At 41.8% G+C, this 15,491-nt stretch overlaps 1 protein-coding gene across 1 annotated transcript in view; it reads left to right on the top strand.

The window, feature by feature from the left end:
* Window positions 1–1,721: 1,721 nt before the first annotated feature.
* The window catches only part of STK39 (serine/threonine kinase 39), a 101,831-nt gene continuing 88,061 nt past the window's right edge, over window positions 1,722–15,491 (top strand). Inside the window, exon 1 of the mRNA XM_040604995.1 lies at window positions 1,722–1,996. Within this exon, the coding sequence (XP_040460929.1) occupies window positions 1,876–1,996 (121 nt within the window). The 5' untranslated portion in view covers window positions 1,722–1,875. The remainder of the gene's footprint in view (window positions 1,997–15,491) is intronic.

Genomic DNA, 15,491 nt, shown 5'->3' with positions numbered 1-15,491 from the left:
TTGCTGTCTTACTCATTTTTTTTTCATGCTATTGCTGGCAGAAAGGTCTTCTCTACTAACAACAAGTTTGTCTAGTCTTGGCATTAAGCTTAATATTGAATGACAATTTAATACTTCCTCTTCCAAGTCTTGCTGACCTTTAGTTTTGTGGCAGATAATTTCTAATGTGTGTATATAAAAATATTTTAATCACCTAGGTTCTAAAAACAAGATTGAGAGGAATCATTAGTTTAGCACAAAAACGTGCAATGTTTTTTTTCTAGTAGGAGCCTCTATGTTAAGCTTAACTTGCTTGTGAGAAAATGGAAGTTCAGTGCACAAATGATTCCATATTTGCAAGCTGCTGACATACCTTCTGATGAAAGGTTATGCAGAGGTGTGGAATTTATTCTTCCCTCAGCTTTCTCAACAACACAGCAAAACAGAAGTAACTTGCTTTTCTTTTTGGAATAACCTTCTATTAAATTAACATCTTCACTAAAACTACACTAAATGTTTAGTTGGTAAAAGAGATATCCTGAACTGAGCTAGGACTGAATGAAGTATCTAACAGGTTATGCGTATCTTTTCATGAGTTTAAATCACACTTCATCATACTTCCTAGCAATTTACGAGATTGAGTTTTGCTTTTAACCAGTGATGACTTTGAAAGCTTTTCTGCTCATATATTGTCATTCTTAGTTCTAATTACACTAAATTCCTGTTGTAGTACAAAGCAAGATTTTAAAATCTATGGAAATATTACCACTCCTCCATATCTCAATAAATCTTAAAATACAAAGCATTCAAAGTAGGAGTGAGCCTGTAGACTGCACAAAGAGTGATCTTCTAATTATTTATACAAACACTGACGCTACTGAGAGGGTGGAAAGAAAAATCAGTACTAGTATTAACAGTGGAGTTTCATCTGACCACAGTTGCTTTTTTTTTTTTTTCTTCAGTGTCTTATAATGGGAAGCAGTAGAGAAGTTTAATTATGATTCTTTTCTTGAGCATTTGTTTAAATCATTCGGTTCTGGTTAGCCAAGAGGAACGCTGCTCCGCTGTGCACAGTGCTTGGTGGCAGAACTGAGGCGGTGTCCACACCCCGGTGATGTGGTGCAGCTCTGCAACCCTCCCCTGAAAGGGCTACTCCTGTCAAGTGGCAGCTTCACGCCTTCCCAGGACTGCAGCCCTCATCACTGATGAAAACAAATGCCTTTTTTTCACCTCCTCAAAATTTAAATACAAGTAATCTGGTAGTAACAGCGCTCTCAGGGGAATGCCTGAGAGCTGTGCTCCCCGTGTGCTTGTGTTACCGGCCTCACCGGTGCCTTCCAGCACCCCTGCCGTGCGGTGAGGCTTCCCTCGAGCCCCTTCCCAGCCCTCGCACTCAGCCGCGGCGGGGCCCCGGGGTCTCTACCGGCGGAGCCGTGGCCTGCGCGGGCTCAGCCGCCGCCCGTTGCGGGGCCTCGCCGCACTGGGAGCCGCGGGGGGCAGGGAGATAGCCGGAGATGCGGACAGGTTTGGAAGCGCCGGGGAAGGCGCCGAGCCGCCGGGGTTACCGGGGCCGCCCCCCCGCCTGCCAAGGGCAGCCCTGTCGGGGCGCCCGCGCTTCTCCCTCAGGCGAAGCCCCGTAAGGGGGGCGACCGCCGCGCTCCGCCGGCGCCGGCCGGGGGCCGCCGGGCCCAGCCGCCTCTCTCCCTCTCCCCTCAGCGGCGCGGGGCGAGCGGCCGGGCCGGCGGCGGCGCCCGCCTCTGCCTCCTCCCCCTCGGTGCCCTGCCTCCTCCCGGCGGCCGGCTGCGCAGGGAGGGCGGGAGGGAGCGCGGCCGAAAGGTGTTGCTGGAAGGGAAGTTTGAAGAAGGTCGTCGGGTGCCTGGGCGCTCCGGCAGCACCATGGCGGAGCAGGGCGAGTCGCCGGTCCACGTCCAGCAGCCTCAGCCAGCGCCCGCGCCCGCCGCCCCGGCTGTCGGCTGGCCCATCTGCAGGGACGCCTACGAGCTGCAGGAGGTTATCGGTCAGTGCAGCGGGAGAGCGGCGGGGGCGCGGCGGGGTGGAGGCAGGGGATGCCGTGGCGGCGGCCGGCTTCAGGCCTACCGGCGCTCATCCTCCCGCAGGCTGGGGCTCGCTCACTGCGGCGGATGCGCCCGGCACTGCAGTGGCGCCGCCGCCGGCTGCTGCAAACTTTATCCGCCCGGCAGCGGGCGGGCGGCGCGGCCCCGGGGGGCGGCGGCTCCTTCTAGAACCGCCGCGCCCCGCCCGGTGCGGCCCGGCGGAGGGTGCTGCTGCTATGTGCCGCATCGTCACCCACCGTGCCGGTGGCTGCTGCCGGAGCCCTGCCCTGCCGGTTCGTGCTGGGACCCCGGCAACTCTTGCCAGTGCGCTCGCTGTGCCTGTATGTTTCTGCCTGTGGATGCACATACGTGCGTGCGTCCGCTTAGATTACTCTGCATTTTTCCGGTGGTTTTGTGGGGGAGGTAAATCTCACCCCTAGATCTGCTACTGTCGTGGTGACTTCCTTTAAATTATTTTCTTTTTGTATGTATCTTTAAAGCCTTGTCTCTTTTTTCGCTCACTGTTGAATCTTGCCTCTGTCTCCTTGTGCCTCTCGGCCCAGCTCCCCGTCGGTGGTGGCACGGGGTGGGTGGGGGGGTGGGTGACGGGTTATGGTTTGGTTTCACCCCAGCCAGCTGCTTTTGTCCCGGTTTGCCGTATGAGGCTTCACCCGTGTGCCGCCCCCTCCCCACGGCCCTGTAGGTAGGGGGCTTCTGGCAGTGCGCTTCAGCGCTTTGTTCACGTGTCCGGCTAATGCAGATCAGATGCGTTCAGTCTCTGACCCCTGCATTTAGATCGCTTTGTTTTGAATTTTGCTGTATGAAAAGGTGGCTGTTCTTAATAGTATGTGTGATAGAAAGCTTTTCAGCTCCTGACCTAGATGTTGGTTGTTGCTAATGAACTACTTCGGGAAAACTTGTGTTTATTTGTATGTAATATTTTAAATCTCCAGCAAATACTGCTGATGGCAAAGGCCAGCTCTAAGACTGCAATTGCTACTCTTTATGAATGAGGCCACTTAAATGAAAAAAACCAACCCCTAGGAGTCTTGCCTGCTAATGCTTTTGGCTATCTTCAGTATTACACATCAATTGCTAATTGTTAGGCTGACGACAATCAGAACTACGACAATCAGAACTACGTGTTCCTGATCTGGGTTGCAAGTTGTGTGTATTCAGTTTTGTCATTAAGCTTTTTATTTTCCACAGGCACAAACAAAACAGTCGAGAAAAGTACTTCTTCCTTAAAATCGGATGGTTTTCTGTTGACCCAGGTGGTGCCTTTGTGTTTCTGTTTGCGCTTCCCAGGCTGTGGAAAGGGACTGAGGAGGGATGAGGGTTCAGGTGTTTGAGTCCCAGGAGGTGGCTGGCTTGGACCAGACTGATGCTCAGTGTCAAGCCGCTGCTGCTGGTAGAGGCCCCCCCTGCCATGGGCGTGGGTTTACTGGCCAGAGGACTTCAGCTTACTCGGTCTGGGGAATGGATCTAAATCAGCCAAGTGGAAGCAGTTCCACTAGCATAAGCTGTATCTTTCCTGAGGAGTAAATAGCTCTTCTAAGGTAAAAAAGGCCCCAAAGTTGTTGGATTAATCCTTGTTTAAGGTGTGAGTCATTTGAGTTAATTAAATCATTTGAGTTATTTAAATCATAGTTATTTTTTGTTGCAGTACTTGTAGAATGCCTGGGTGAGAGTTTCATTTAGAAACTCCTTTCTACTTTCTTCTTTCCACTTACAAACTTGTATCTTTTGAGATGTAAAATGTATTCTAAATATTTATATATAAGCATACATCCATTGTATAGGTGGATGCTAAATTGGAGCAGCAATTACTTACCTATAGAAAATATTGTTAGTTACCTACTGATGCTGTTAAATGTTGATATTATTTCTTTAACTAAATTGAATGCCTGAGGAAACTGAGGTCAGGTTATATTGGATTGGATTCTTGGACACACTGAACTTGTCTGACTTCAGTTGAATTTTCACAAGGCTTAGGTTGCTTACATGACTTTCTCTCAAACTCTCTGAGATTTATTTTATACCACTTAATAGTCTTGTGCCTAGTCAAATATGCCTTTTTTTCGTTAGTAAAAAAACAAACAAGCATACCTCATCCCACTTCCTCGGCCCAAACCCACTTATAAATTCTATGCATTTGACCATATGTGGACGTAATTTTGGAGATGTCAGATGAATTTTGTTGTTTTTAATGAATCTAGTGAGGTGCTTTTAAAGCATCTTCTTTATATCTGAGGGAAGGGGGAATGGTACAGTCTGAATTTGGTTTAGCAGCAATTTAGGTCCCTTTGCATTGGCCATGCCAGAGTTAATTGCATTGTGAACATGAGTAGTTACCACTTGGTGAAACAGTGCTGTTCACCTCTGGAAAGCATGGTTTACCTCTCCGAGGAGCTGGGTAGCATCTTCAGGGATGAGTTCAGGTATGACAGCCCTTTGCCAGTTAAATGAGAAAAATGACAACATATTGAAGCATCTTTGTGGGCTTTGCAGGAGGAAAGGTATGCAGGGTGAGGTACACCAGGATGGTTTGTCGTAACACTTCCCAACAGAATAGGCTTTGTATCGAATTGTAACTAAAACACAGATGCAGAATGACTTCAATGGCCTGTTATAGGGGGCATTTAAAAGTTTTGGTGGTGATCATAAAATGAATATCCTTGTAAGTCATATGAACTGTCTCCATCCTGTGTATTTAGCAGGTTGGAGAAGTTCTGCTCTCTTACTCTGCGAGAATGTGAACTTTTCTTACTGCTCATCTGTGTCTAGCCAAGTGCTGTTTTAAAAACCAAGGCCACATGATACGGATTTCAAATTGCACAACGTTTTCCTTTTCTGTCCATTTCCTTTGTGATAGTTGGAAGATTCAAGTGCCTGTTAAAGAGAAAATGCTGGCTTCAAGGAGTGGTTCTTATGAGATGTTATTCTAGGTTTGCTTTATTTTTTGAGATGCCTAGCCAGTTCTTTGTAAACTTGTGGTGTGTGGTTTCATGATACATTTAATGTGCTCTGGCAGGCAGCTGTTGAAAGGATCGGTTGATCTGATGGTGAACTAGTTCTTCTGCCAGGTCAATTTTCTGTCAGATCAGGTTCCCTATTTGACTTGCTGCATGGCTGCGTGATTGATAGATCTCGTGCAAGAAGAGGCCCTTCCTATTAATGCCTATATATAAATATTTTCTGGAGCAGGAACAAACCATTCGGACTGCTATCTGTAAATGTATGAGGCAGAGAGTTAAGAAGGAATTGTTACATTAATACAGGTGTCTTACATGGTTACAGGCTGTCCATACACCAACCCACTGGGAAGTTAGAAGGAGATTCCAAACGGTTGGGATAGCAGGACAGAAAGCAAGCTTCTGGGAGGAGGTAGAGATATAAGAAATGTAATTGCTCTTAAGGAAGAGCCAGATTTCATTTAGTGAAGACCTGGGAGATCTCTTTTATGATTCTAATGCATTGAGTTAAGATGTGCAGTGGATTTTAATGTATATGCTGGGTTTTTTTGGTAAGCCAGATATAACTTAAATTAAAAAAACTGCAAACCTTATAAAAGCAATACTGTGAGAGATGTTCTTATTCAGTTTGGGTTTATAACCAAGTATTCCGAACAAAATAAGTGAAATAGATTTCTTTGAACTTATGGCACTTATATATGTGAGGTTTTTCCTCCACAGAAGCAATATAAATCTTCACAGAACAAACGTTTAAATGGTAATCAGTGTAAAAACCTGAAAATTGATAAGTGTCAAAATTGTATTTGTAACTTTTGTACAAATTTGTACAAAAATGAGCCCTACACATGGATGAGGCAAAGCAGCATTAAATCTTGTGTGTTGGTGGTGTTTGGGGTTTTTTTTGGTGTGTTTTGCTTTGAGGTTTTGTTGTTGCTTTTGTTTGTTTTTAAGAAGGTTTCCTAAATTGGTATGAACAAGTGGCTTTGCCTTGTTTTTTTTGAAAACTACATTGAAGTTGATGCTTTGCTGGATGTAACTTAATGAATGCTTGTCAGCCAGCTTGATAATTGTGGAAGAAAGATTCTGTTATGGAGAAGCAATGGATTATCTTGTGGTTAGGCTGGGTGCTAGTTTTCATTATAAAATTATATTTTTATCTCTCCTGCTGCAATTGACTTGGAAGATTAATTTGACTAGAAAACAGCCAGAATTAGTTGGAAAATAAAGGGTTACTTCATGTGATAGATTATCTGTGTTGGCTGCAGTTCATTAAAAGTTACCTTAGCTGAACGGAGGCTTTTCTCTGGTTTTTCCTTTCTAACTTTTTGCTCAAAAATATCTTGTGGTTTGTTGCCTCATAAGGTGCAGTGTTGCGAAGTCAAATGTGTTGGGATTTTGAGTAGAACAAGTTACCATTCGAGACTGTTCTGCTGACTTTATAGTTCTTATTGTAAGCAGACTGAGCAACTCTTGTGTTAATGGCTCTGGGGTCTTTGTTGGTGTTTCTATGGTATGTTTACTTTTTTTTTTTCCTTCTCCTCTGCTGGGTGTGCAGTGCCATTGCTAATGGCTCTGACAGAGAATAGACTCCCATATTTGTTGTTATCAGAGATCTTTGTATAGAGGTCTCTGATTATGATGCTGAGGAACTGATGTTCTAGTTTGTAAACATAGTATATGCTGCTTTTAAAAGCCTCTCTGTAGTTAGAGGTAACATTACAGTTCTGTGTTTTCTCTTAATCAGATGCTCGTGTCTCATCCACGCTTTACAAATTTTCTTTCCCCTGTGCTTAATCAGGATTTTTTTTTTTGGTGGAAAAAAACAGTTGAAGAGCTTTCTTTTTTAGTGGTTTTTATGTATATGCTGCAAATTGGGTTGGACTGCGCTTAGTGTCAGACCACACCATAGCAACTAAAGCTATGGTAAACTGATATTTGCTCTTGCAGAGATTTATTTCTAAGACCTCTGTAATTCTTGCATAAGGAGCTGCATAATTTGATAAGTAATACTTAGTGCTACCTAAGATCTTTACACTAAAGCTTTGTTTAAGAAGAAAGATGTGCCTGCCTTAATTCCACTCCAAAGCAAGTTCTACCCCTTACCAATAAATCTTAGAAGTTACCGCAGTTTTTGTGGTAACATATACAGTATATACAAACTTATACAATAGCCTAAGCATACTGTATATGCATATATTAAAAAAAGCCTTCATAACATTAATCATAACTTAATACAACTGTAGCTTGACAGAAAGAGTTTACGGTTTTGTAAATTAAATTTTTACACTTTGGGAATAATTGGTTAAGATTTTCTGTCAGCTAAACATTTGAAGAAACTAGAAATACTAAATCCCCATTTAATTTTCTAATAAGGAGTGGCCTTTAATTCATTTGTTAGAGTAAAGATGGTCATGGTGCAAGTTAAAAATACCTTGTAGAACTCAGAGTGCTGTGCTGCTAATGAGGCTGTTCAGAGCTTGTAGTTAATGATTTGCCTTGTCTCCACATGATAGTAATAGTGTTGGGGAAGGGAACTCTGTCTTGGCTTTTTTTTTGAACAAAAATAAACTTTCTGCATTGGAAATACCCAGATTGGAGATCAGGCTGTAGTTTTCATTGCTTCAGAGAGGTTAGGCTTTGTGTGATTTAGTGATCAAACTTTGTTATATAAGTGAGTTTTTAGAAAAAATTAACTCATGCAATTGGAATTCAGACTTGTCAGGAAGAAGATTAATTATGTTTTACAAGAACCTGAATGGCATGAAAATAGCCAAGGGAAAAAAAAAAGAAAATAAAGCTTATTTTAAAGTTCATTTGCTAACTGGAAGGCTAGAGGAGCATGTAACCAGCAGATCGGGTGGTTGGCTGGTGCTATGTAATGATCATTTAAAGCAAGTATGCTGTGCTTTCCTGCTCTTGGAATCTTGCCTACCTCCTTTATGCTTGGCCCTACTGTCCCTATACTTTCTCTCTCCCCCCATCCAAGTTCTTCCTACAGACAAGGTCCAAATCCTCCAAGACCTGGAAAGTCCTGGCTCCACAGGAGTTGCTTGAGTGCTAGAAGACGAGCAGTTCTTGTGAGCTTGTGGAAACTTGAAGGGATGGCATGATTTTGATTCTCACTAAGCCTTACTAAGCAAGGCTTCACCTCTTCAAATTGGATCCACTGCTTGTAATCAGCACTGTACTTTGACAGAAGGGGCCAAGTTCAGACCTGGGAGAGCAGTTTTAGGTTGGGTCATGTATTGCTCTGAAACAACATTTAGAACTGTTTTACTGTTTTTTGTTTGGTTGTTTTTTCCCCTTTAGTCAAGCCTCATTTTCCCTTAGGTCAGACATCAGTTGTTTTTTTCCAGAACCTGCTTGTCAAATAGAGCTTCTCTTGGTTAAGTGGAAACAAAACCACATCTGTTCTGATCGGCTTGAGGGGACAAAACAGTGAATGCTTCATACAAAGGAGGTGTGGGTGGCCTATATAGTGGCTACATGTGTAGACCATATTTAATATCTATGTGACCCTTTTGGTTCTCTCCCTTTTTTCCCCCCCTTGCCCTCTTCCAAAATAATTTAGAACTATAAGGCAGCAGTAGACAGAAGCTGGTTTTACTTCCAAAAATGATAACAATTCTCAGCATTTAAAGAACAGACCTTAAAAGTCAAGTTAAGTTACTCAAACTTCTTGGGTTTGATATAGTCACTGGGATACTGCTGAGCAGCAGCAGAGAAGCAATCTGCTTGCAGAACTCGGAAGATAAATATACCAGTAGGAAATTTACTGATGCCCAAAATTAAAAGTGAGATTCCACCCCCCCCCCCCCCCCCCCCCCCCCCCCCCCCCCGCAAAGGAAATGATACTTGACAGGAGTTGATACTGCTTACCCTGTGTAAATAAATAATTAGCTTTTTTGAAATGGGTGTGCTTTTACTTATTTTTGCCTTTTGCAGCACTGGTAGGGTGAAATGCTGACAGCTCTGCTAGATTTCACTGTTTCTTGTGAAGTTGGAAGGTTTTTGGGTATACGTAAGGGTTGAAGCTTATGGGTGTAAGAATGTTACCATCCAGAAGTGTCAGAATGAAACAAAGCTGGTATGAAATCCTTGAGAGAGGAATTTGCTTTAAAACTTTTTGTGTTTCTATATGCACTGTGGTAAGTTCCACATGGTTGTGTGATTGACTCCATAACTGAAGCAACCAGTACATGTTGAATGCTTGTCTCTTGCTGCCTTTTGTGGGGTTTGGCTGCAGTCCTTTGGCTCCTACCTTGGGGTTGTGTGCTGGAGATGCAGCTCGTCTCGCTGCCACCTGCTTCCTCCTGTACAGTGCTTTTGGCTGGAGACTGTGCTGTGGTATTTAACATGTGCCTGGTGGTCTAGGAGCAGTAGACTAAAAAGATATGACAACCCCTGCACCCCCCCAGTGCCCCCTCTGCCCCGGGATGGAAAATGTAGTAGTGAGAAAAACCAGGGAGAGAGTATACAGGGAGAAACGAGCAATCTGCCTGACAGTGCAGAAGGAACCTAATTTTTCCTGAAATTGCTGTCAAGTCAGGGTTACTTTGTGAGAGTTGGTTACCTTTCAGGAGAGACATATAGTTGGGGGATGGCAGTTAAGGGGAAGAAGCTTAATCTTCACGGAGAAGTGTGCATGCTTCCTGGTATTGAGGTAGACTTCAGCTGACTGGTGACTGTTTTGTAGAAAGTTTCCATGGCAGCAGTGAGATGCTGACAATGCTGATGAGGGTGGTGTGTTTTTAAAACAACTCCTAGGCACAATTTTCCAGGGTGACTGTGACAGTCTGGCAGGTTGCTCCTGAGAGAAGCTCAGTGAAAAATTTGAACAGTGTCCTTCATTCGTTAGCTGAAGTATTGTTTGTGGCATTGGTGGAGTTAATATTTCCAGTCGTTTGCCCCTAGGTATTTGACTAGGTATGTGACTTTACTCAATGGCTTGGTGAAGCTCCAGTATGATAAATTAGCTGTCTCTATTAATCCTTTGTATTTAAAATTAACAATTTCTGAATAATTTTATTAGCCTAATTATTCTGGCAGATGTTAACTGCCTCTGAGGTATTCTGATCAGAAGTAACATACAGGTGAAACTTGAGGATGTCCTATAAGACTGATGTAATGATTATGTTACATAGCTTTTAAGCTGAGTTATGCTAACATACTGAAAGGGAAGTGAGAACTAGAGACAGACTGAAAATTGGAAGGTATTCTGTGTTCCTAGTCATGCTTTCAGCGGTAGTGTGAACTTAAAGGTCTCAAATGTCAAAATCAATGTTGAAAGTCTAAGTTGTTTGTTTGGCTTTTTTTTTTTTTTAAAGGAACAAATAATTACAGATAGAAGCAAACTATAAGTCAAGAAGAAGAAACATATTCAGATTCAGAAACATCACTATTCAGTTGTGAGGTTGCTTTTCCCTTCTTATTTCTTTGCTTTGAAGATATTTGGTTACAGGGACTGAGTTGAAACATACAATTTCTTCCTGTTTGTGTCTTGTGCTTCCAGTCTCTGAGCCACTTCAGACTAATAATAGGAGATTCATTAGAATTAGATTAGAATCACCTGATGAAAATTTAATGATATGATAGCATTTATATTGTTCCAACTCTTCTGTTGTTGCAGGATAAGAAATAGATTAAGTTTTTTTTACTGGTAGTGTGTGGCCATGATGGACTCAAATTATAGCAGGCACGTTCTGTTGGGGTGAAATAGCTGAAGATGCTTTGTAGCTCAACACTGCATTATTAATTAGAGATTTCATGACAGTGCAGTGGCAATACTGCCTTTGTTTTGGTAGATTGCTGTTCTTCATTCTCTGAAGAACGTGGTGACATCCGGAAGACTTGGAAAATACTGCAATACTGCATTCATGGTACTAGAATTGTTCCAAGTGTTTACTTCTGAACTAAACGAGAAACAATAACATACGCTGACTAAATCAACATTAGTGTTTGTTTATAGTGCTACTTCAGAAATGAACAGTAATACTCTTTTAATGGCTTTTTTCTAGGCAGGAAATTTGGTTCAGCATAGCAATTCTTCAATTCATCCTGCTTGTATAAGGTGGAATTAAGCAGAGTTCTGTGGAGTTCAGATGATACCCTGGTGAGGTAACTTTTGGTCCCACAGCAAACACCAGATATCAAGTTCTCATGTAGTTATGCAGAGCCATTTCCAGTGCGAGTTTTGCCTTCCAGATGTCATATTGAATAACAGTTTCTGTATTGATGATGGAACAACAGGGAGAATGAAATGATTGCAATCCATGTTTTTTTTATGAAAATATTTTAACTTAAAAATAGATCTTGCGGTTTATCTTAGGGGGAAAAATATCAGGCTGTGTAACATAATGGAGTATTTAAAGGTTTAGTAGAACATATGATAGGAAAGGTGTTTTGTTTTTATTCTGCATTTTATTAGGAGAAACTGCTTCTGTATTAGAAGAGTGTTGGAGAAAGAGGTTTCCTTACGTCTGTGAACTTTGACGGAAAAGCTTTATTTCTGAGGCAGTGTCATGTGCCTATATTTGCTATGTTAAAATGTTATTGCTATTGTAGAATATAATTCAAATTGTCTGCTATGTTAACTTTCTTCTTCCTTAATACAAAAAGGTAGTATCTTTATTGTATAGACAAGCTGTGGCTCAAAGGAGTTGTTTCTTCCAGATGGCTATTCAGAGTATGTTACTCTAGGGCTTTTTTTTTGTGGTGTTCTGAAAACTCACAGCTGAATGAGGTTTGGATAGGTAGATAAGAAGGAAATGGGAAACAGTAGAAACCTTAGCCCTACTGGTTGTGTCTTAGCTTGGACAAATTAAACCTGTTCAGGCAGTCTCTTAACAGAGATTTTCCTCCGCTTTGTACTTCAGGTGTGAGCCTGCAAAGCTTCAGTATGTCTGTGGCCACAGAGGTGGTTAAGAGCATCTTTCATTTGAGGCTGAGAGCTGGGACTATGCAGTCTGGAGAAAAGAAGGCTCAGGGGGATCTTATCAATATGTACAAAAACATAATGGGAGGGAATGAAGAAGAGGAATCCAGACTCTTCTTAGTTGTGCCGACAGGCAGGACAAGAGGCAGCGGACACAAATAAAAAATTATGCATCTCAACACAAGAAAGCTTGGACTGTGAAGGTGTTCAAACACTACAGCAGGTTGCCTGGAGAGGTTGTGGAGTCTCCGTCAGTGAAATACTCAAAACCTGGCTGGGCAACCTGCTTTAGCTGACCCTGTTGGAGCAGGGGGGTTGTGTTAGGGGATCTCTAGAGGACACTTTCAACCTAAGTGATTGTGATTCCATGGTTTGAAACAATTTTTCCTGGTATCTTTATGTGAAACAGCAGAAAAATACTTGGTTGGGGCTTTGCTCTTTCAAACAGCATCTTAAATTCTGGAAGCAACTTTGACAAAAGTGCCCCTGCTAACAGAAAGGCAGATGTGGAGATTATTTGTAGATTACAAATTGGTTGCGCGCTGGAATTTTGTTAGTATCTTGGTTGTGTCTATACCTATAAAGTTTCTGGTCAAATGGGAGCAGGTAAGGGGAGTGAATCAGTTAATGTTGAGGCCTCTATGGTGTATTTGGGTTTGGAGTTTTACTTCAAACAAGATATACACTAGTTCTTGGACTGTCCTGGTTTTCCTTGTTTTTTGAAAATACTCAAAGATGGGTTTGAACTGTTACATCTTTCAAGGGTTTAGAGCATGTTCTGTTGGAGCAGAACTTCCAGCTGAGGTTCTGCCAAAAGTAGTTCATTCTGCACGCACGAGAGTTGCTCTGCAAAGCAAACCAAAGCTCTGTGAGGAAGATCAAGCAGAAGGTATTAACTTTAGAACCGCCCTGTTTGCTCTAAACCAAAACGCAAATGTACAGGCAACCAAACATTATGAAGTGCAGTTGGTGCTCTTTTTTTGAATTTCCCTATAACTAACTTTGTTGGTTATTTCTTGGGTTTTTTTTTTTTTTTCTACTCGCTGAAATTTTTTAATCTTTCTTGTGTCTGATGGGAGATTTTGCCCTTGAGTAAGAACCACATCTTGATACATATATTTCTAAATTGCATTGTTGTTTTTTTTAATACTTGAAGTATTACTGTTAAGATTTTCCTGTTAAACTCTTTGTGTTGACCCTTCACTCTAGGGTAAAAGTCAAGACCTTTGAAACCACAGATTTGGATACAAAGTTTTTAAGGGAAGAATGATGTCAGCTTTCCCTTTTTTTCTAGATAAGTTCTTTGGTTTAAATAGAGATTTATTACCTAATGTTTTTCTGTTTTGCAGCTGACTGAATGATAAGGAAGTTTATTTTAGTTTTTTTTTCAAATGAACATAGAAAGAAAAGCTGTTTTTTATGGTACATATGTCTGAATGAAGTGTTTATGCTGCTTCAGATAAATGAAGGAAAAATGAAATACCCCTGCTGGTATGCTTTCTGGGGAGCTAATTAGATAGAGGAGAATCTATCAGATTTCTTGTAGAAACTCCCTCTTCTGCAAAATCCCTGGAGATTTTGCTTTTTCTTTTTGATAACAGATATTTTGAAGCCTGTGATTTAAAGCAAAAGAAAAAGGGCATTTTAAAGTACATCGTAAGCAGTGATGTAAAAACCACACTTTTGAATTAAGCTGGTAAGAACAAATCTATTATTGTCCCAAAATGTGAGCAAAATTCACCTAGTTTTATCAAACCCTGTAAAAACAGAAACTGACAAGACCTCTTACACATACTTCAACTTTTTCTTTTTCTTACTGTGTAACAGTATATGAATGATGAGAAAAAGTTTGAAGTTTAAAAAAAAAAAGTGAGACCTATTAGGTCATGGATGTAGTCTTTCATCTAACTATAGCCTATTAAAAAGGCAAGAAACCGTGTCTGTTTTACACAGGTGTCCTTTTGTATGGCTTTTTGTTCTGTGAATTTGATTGCAAGTTTTTGGCAGAACTGTAATTTAACTAAAAAGAAATCCAAAATAAGAGGTTTATATTATTACCTGAAAATCTGATCTACATTGTGAGGATGAATGGATAATAATATGGTGGACAAAAGTGTTTCAGTGTTTGTAATAAATCCTTAAACCAAGTCATATCCTTTGCTTCAGCTCCTTTTCATGTCTTTTGTTGGGAAAATGCAGAATGAATGAGGATTTGTTGGATTCATTCATGTCGAGTATGGTACATGCACATTTCTCCTAATCACACGATGGCCCCAATGTGATTGTACAACTGGAGCTGATGCCTGCCTGCAGGGTGCCGGGCAGGTGGCTGTGCAGTACAGCTGTGCTGCCAACCATGCTGAAAGAGCAGTGGAAGCGTGGGTGAAAAAGCCTGCTGCAAGTTCTCTGGCTGCTACTTTTTCTGTTTCTTCTTCCCTGACAAATTTGCACTTTGAGTGCAGTTAGATTCCTTTTCATTTTGCAGGAATACAGTGCCGATCTGATTGCAAAACTAATGTTGACTGCAGAAGGGCTCAGATACCTCAGAGCTTTTTTCCCCCCTTTTCTGTCTTGTGAGCTAGTTTAACAGGTAATACCTCTTACATATGTGGCATTATTAACAGTGGATCAGTTCTTTGTTTTGTCAGAGAACCTTTAAAGATGATCCATGCTCCTGCCAGCATATTGTTTTACATAATTTATCCTAATGACAACCTAATAGAGTAGATACTCCCTTTTTTTCCTCCTAGGTGCTGAACTCTAATAGATTTGTTTATTTTTCATCATGGCCAAAGAAAAGTATTCCTTTAAATCTTTTTAAGTAATGGACTGTTATGTGTAATGGTACTCATTGTTCAATGGCACACATCTAGACCGTAAGTTTGGTGAATTCACAAGTTACCTTTATATACTGATATGAAAGTGGAGATGTTTTAAGTGTTTGTAAGGTGAGTACAGCTAAGCAGCGTCTTTGCTTTCTGACCAGATGCATGCTGTTACTTGGTGACATTGAATTCCCAATTCCTGTCCTGCAACTTTTGTAAATTGTAGTAAAATTTGTATAGAAACAGAGTACGGTTTACTTTACTTTTACACATAATGGCTTGTTTAATTTTTTTCTTTTTAACAATGTGTGGTGGGTTGACCTTGGCTGGATACCAGGTGCCCACCAAAGCTGCTCTATCACTCCCCTCCTCAACTGGACAGGGGAGAGAAAATATGACAAAAAGCTTGTGGACAGGGAGATCACTCGGCAGTTACTGTCATGGGCAAAACAGACTTGACTTAAGTTAAACTAATTTCCCTATTGCCATTCAAGTCAGAGTAGGATAATGAGAAATAAACCCAAAACTTAAAAACACCTTCTCCCCACTGCTTTTTTCCCAGGCTGAGCTTCACTCCTAAGGTCTTTACCTCCTCCCCCCAGCAGCACAGGTGGGTGGGGAAGGAGCGTTGTGGTCCATCACACCTTGTCTCTGCTGCTTCTTCCTCTGCGGGGGCGGGGGTGGGCTCCTCATGCTCTTCCTCTGCCCCAGGAGCACAGAACTT

The sequence above is a fragment of the Falco naumanni genome, chromosome 8 (assembly GCF_017639655.2).
Source record: "Falco naumanni isolate bFalNau1 chromosome 8, bFalNau1.pat, whole genome shotgun sequence".
NCBI classification, from domain to species: domain Eukaryota; kingdom Metazoa; phylum Chordata; class Aves; order Falconiformes; family Falconidae; genus Falco; species Falco naumanni.
This window is presented reverse-complemented; position numbering and strand designations above follow the sequence as displayed.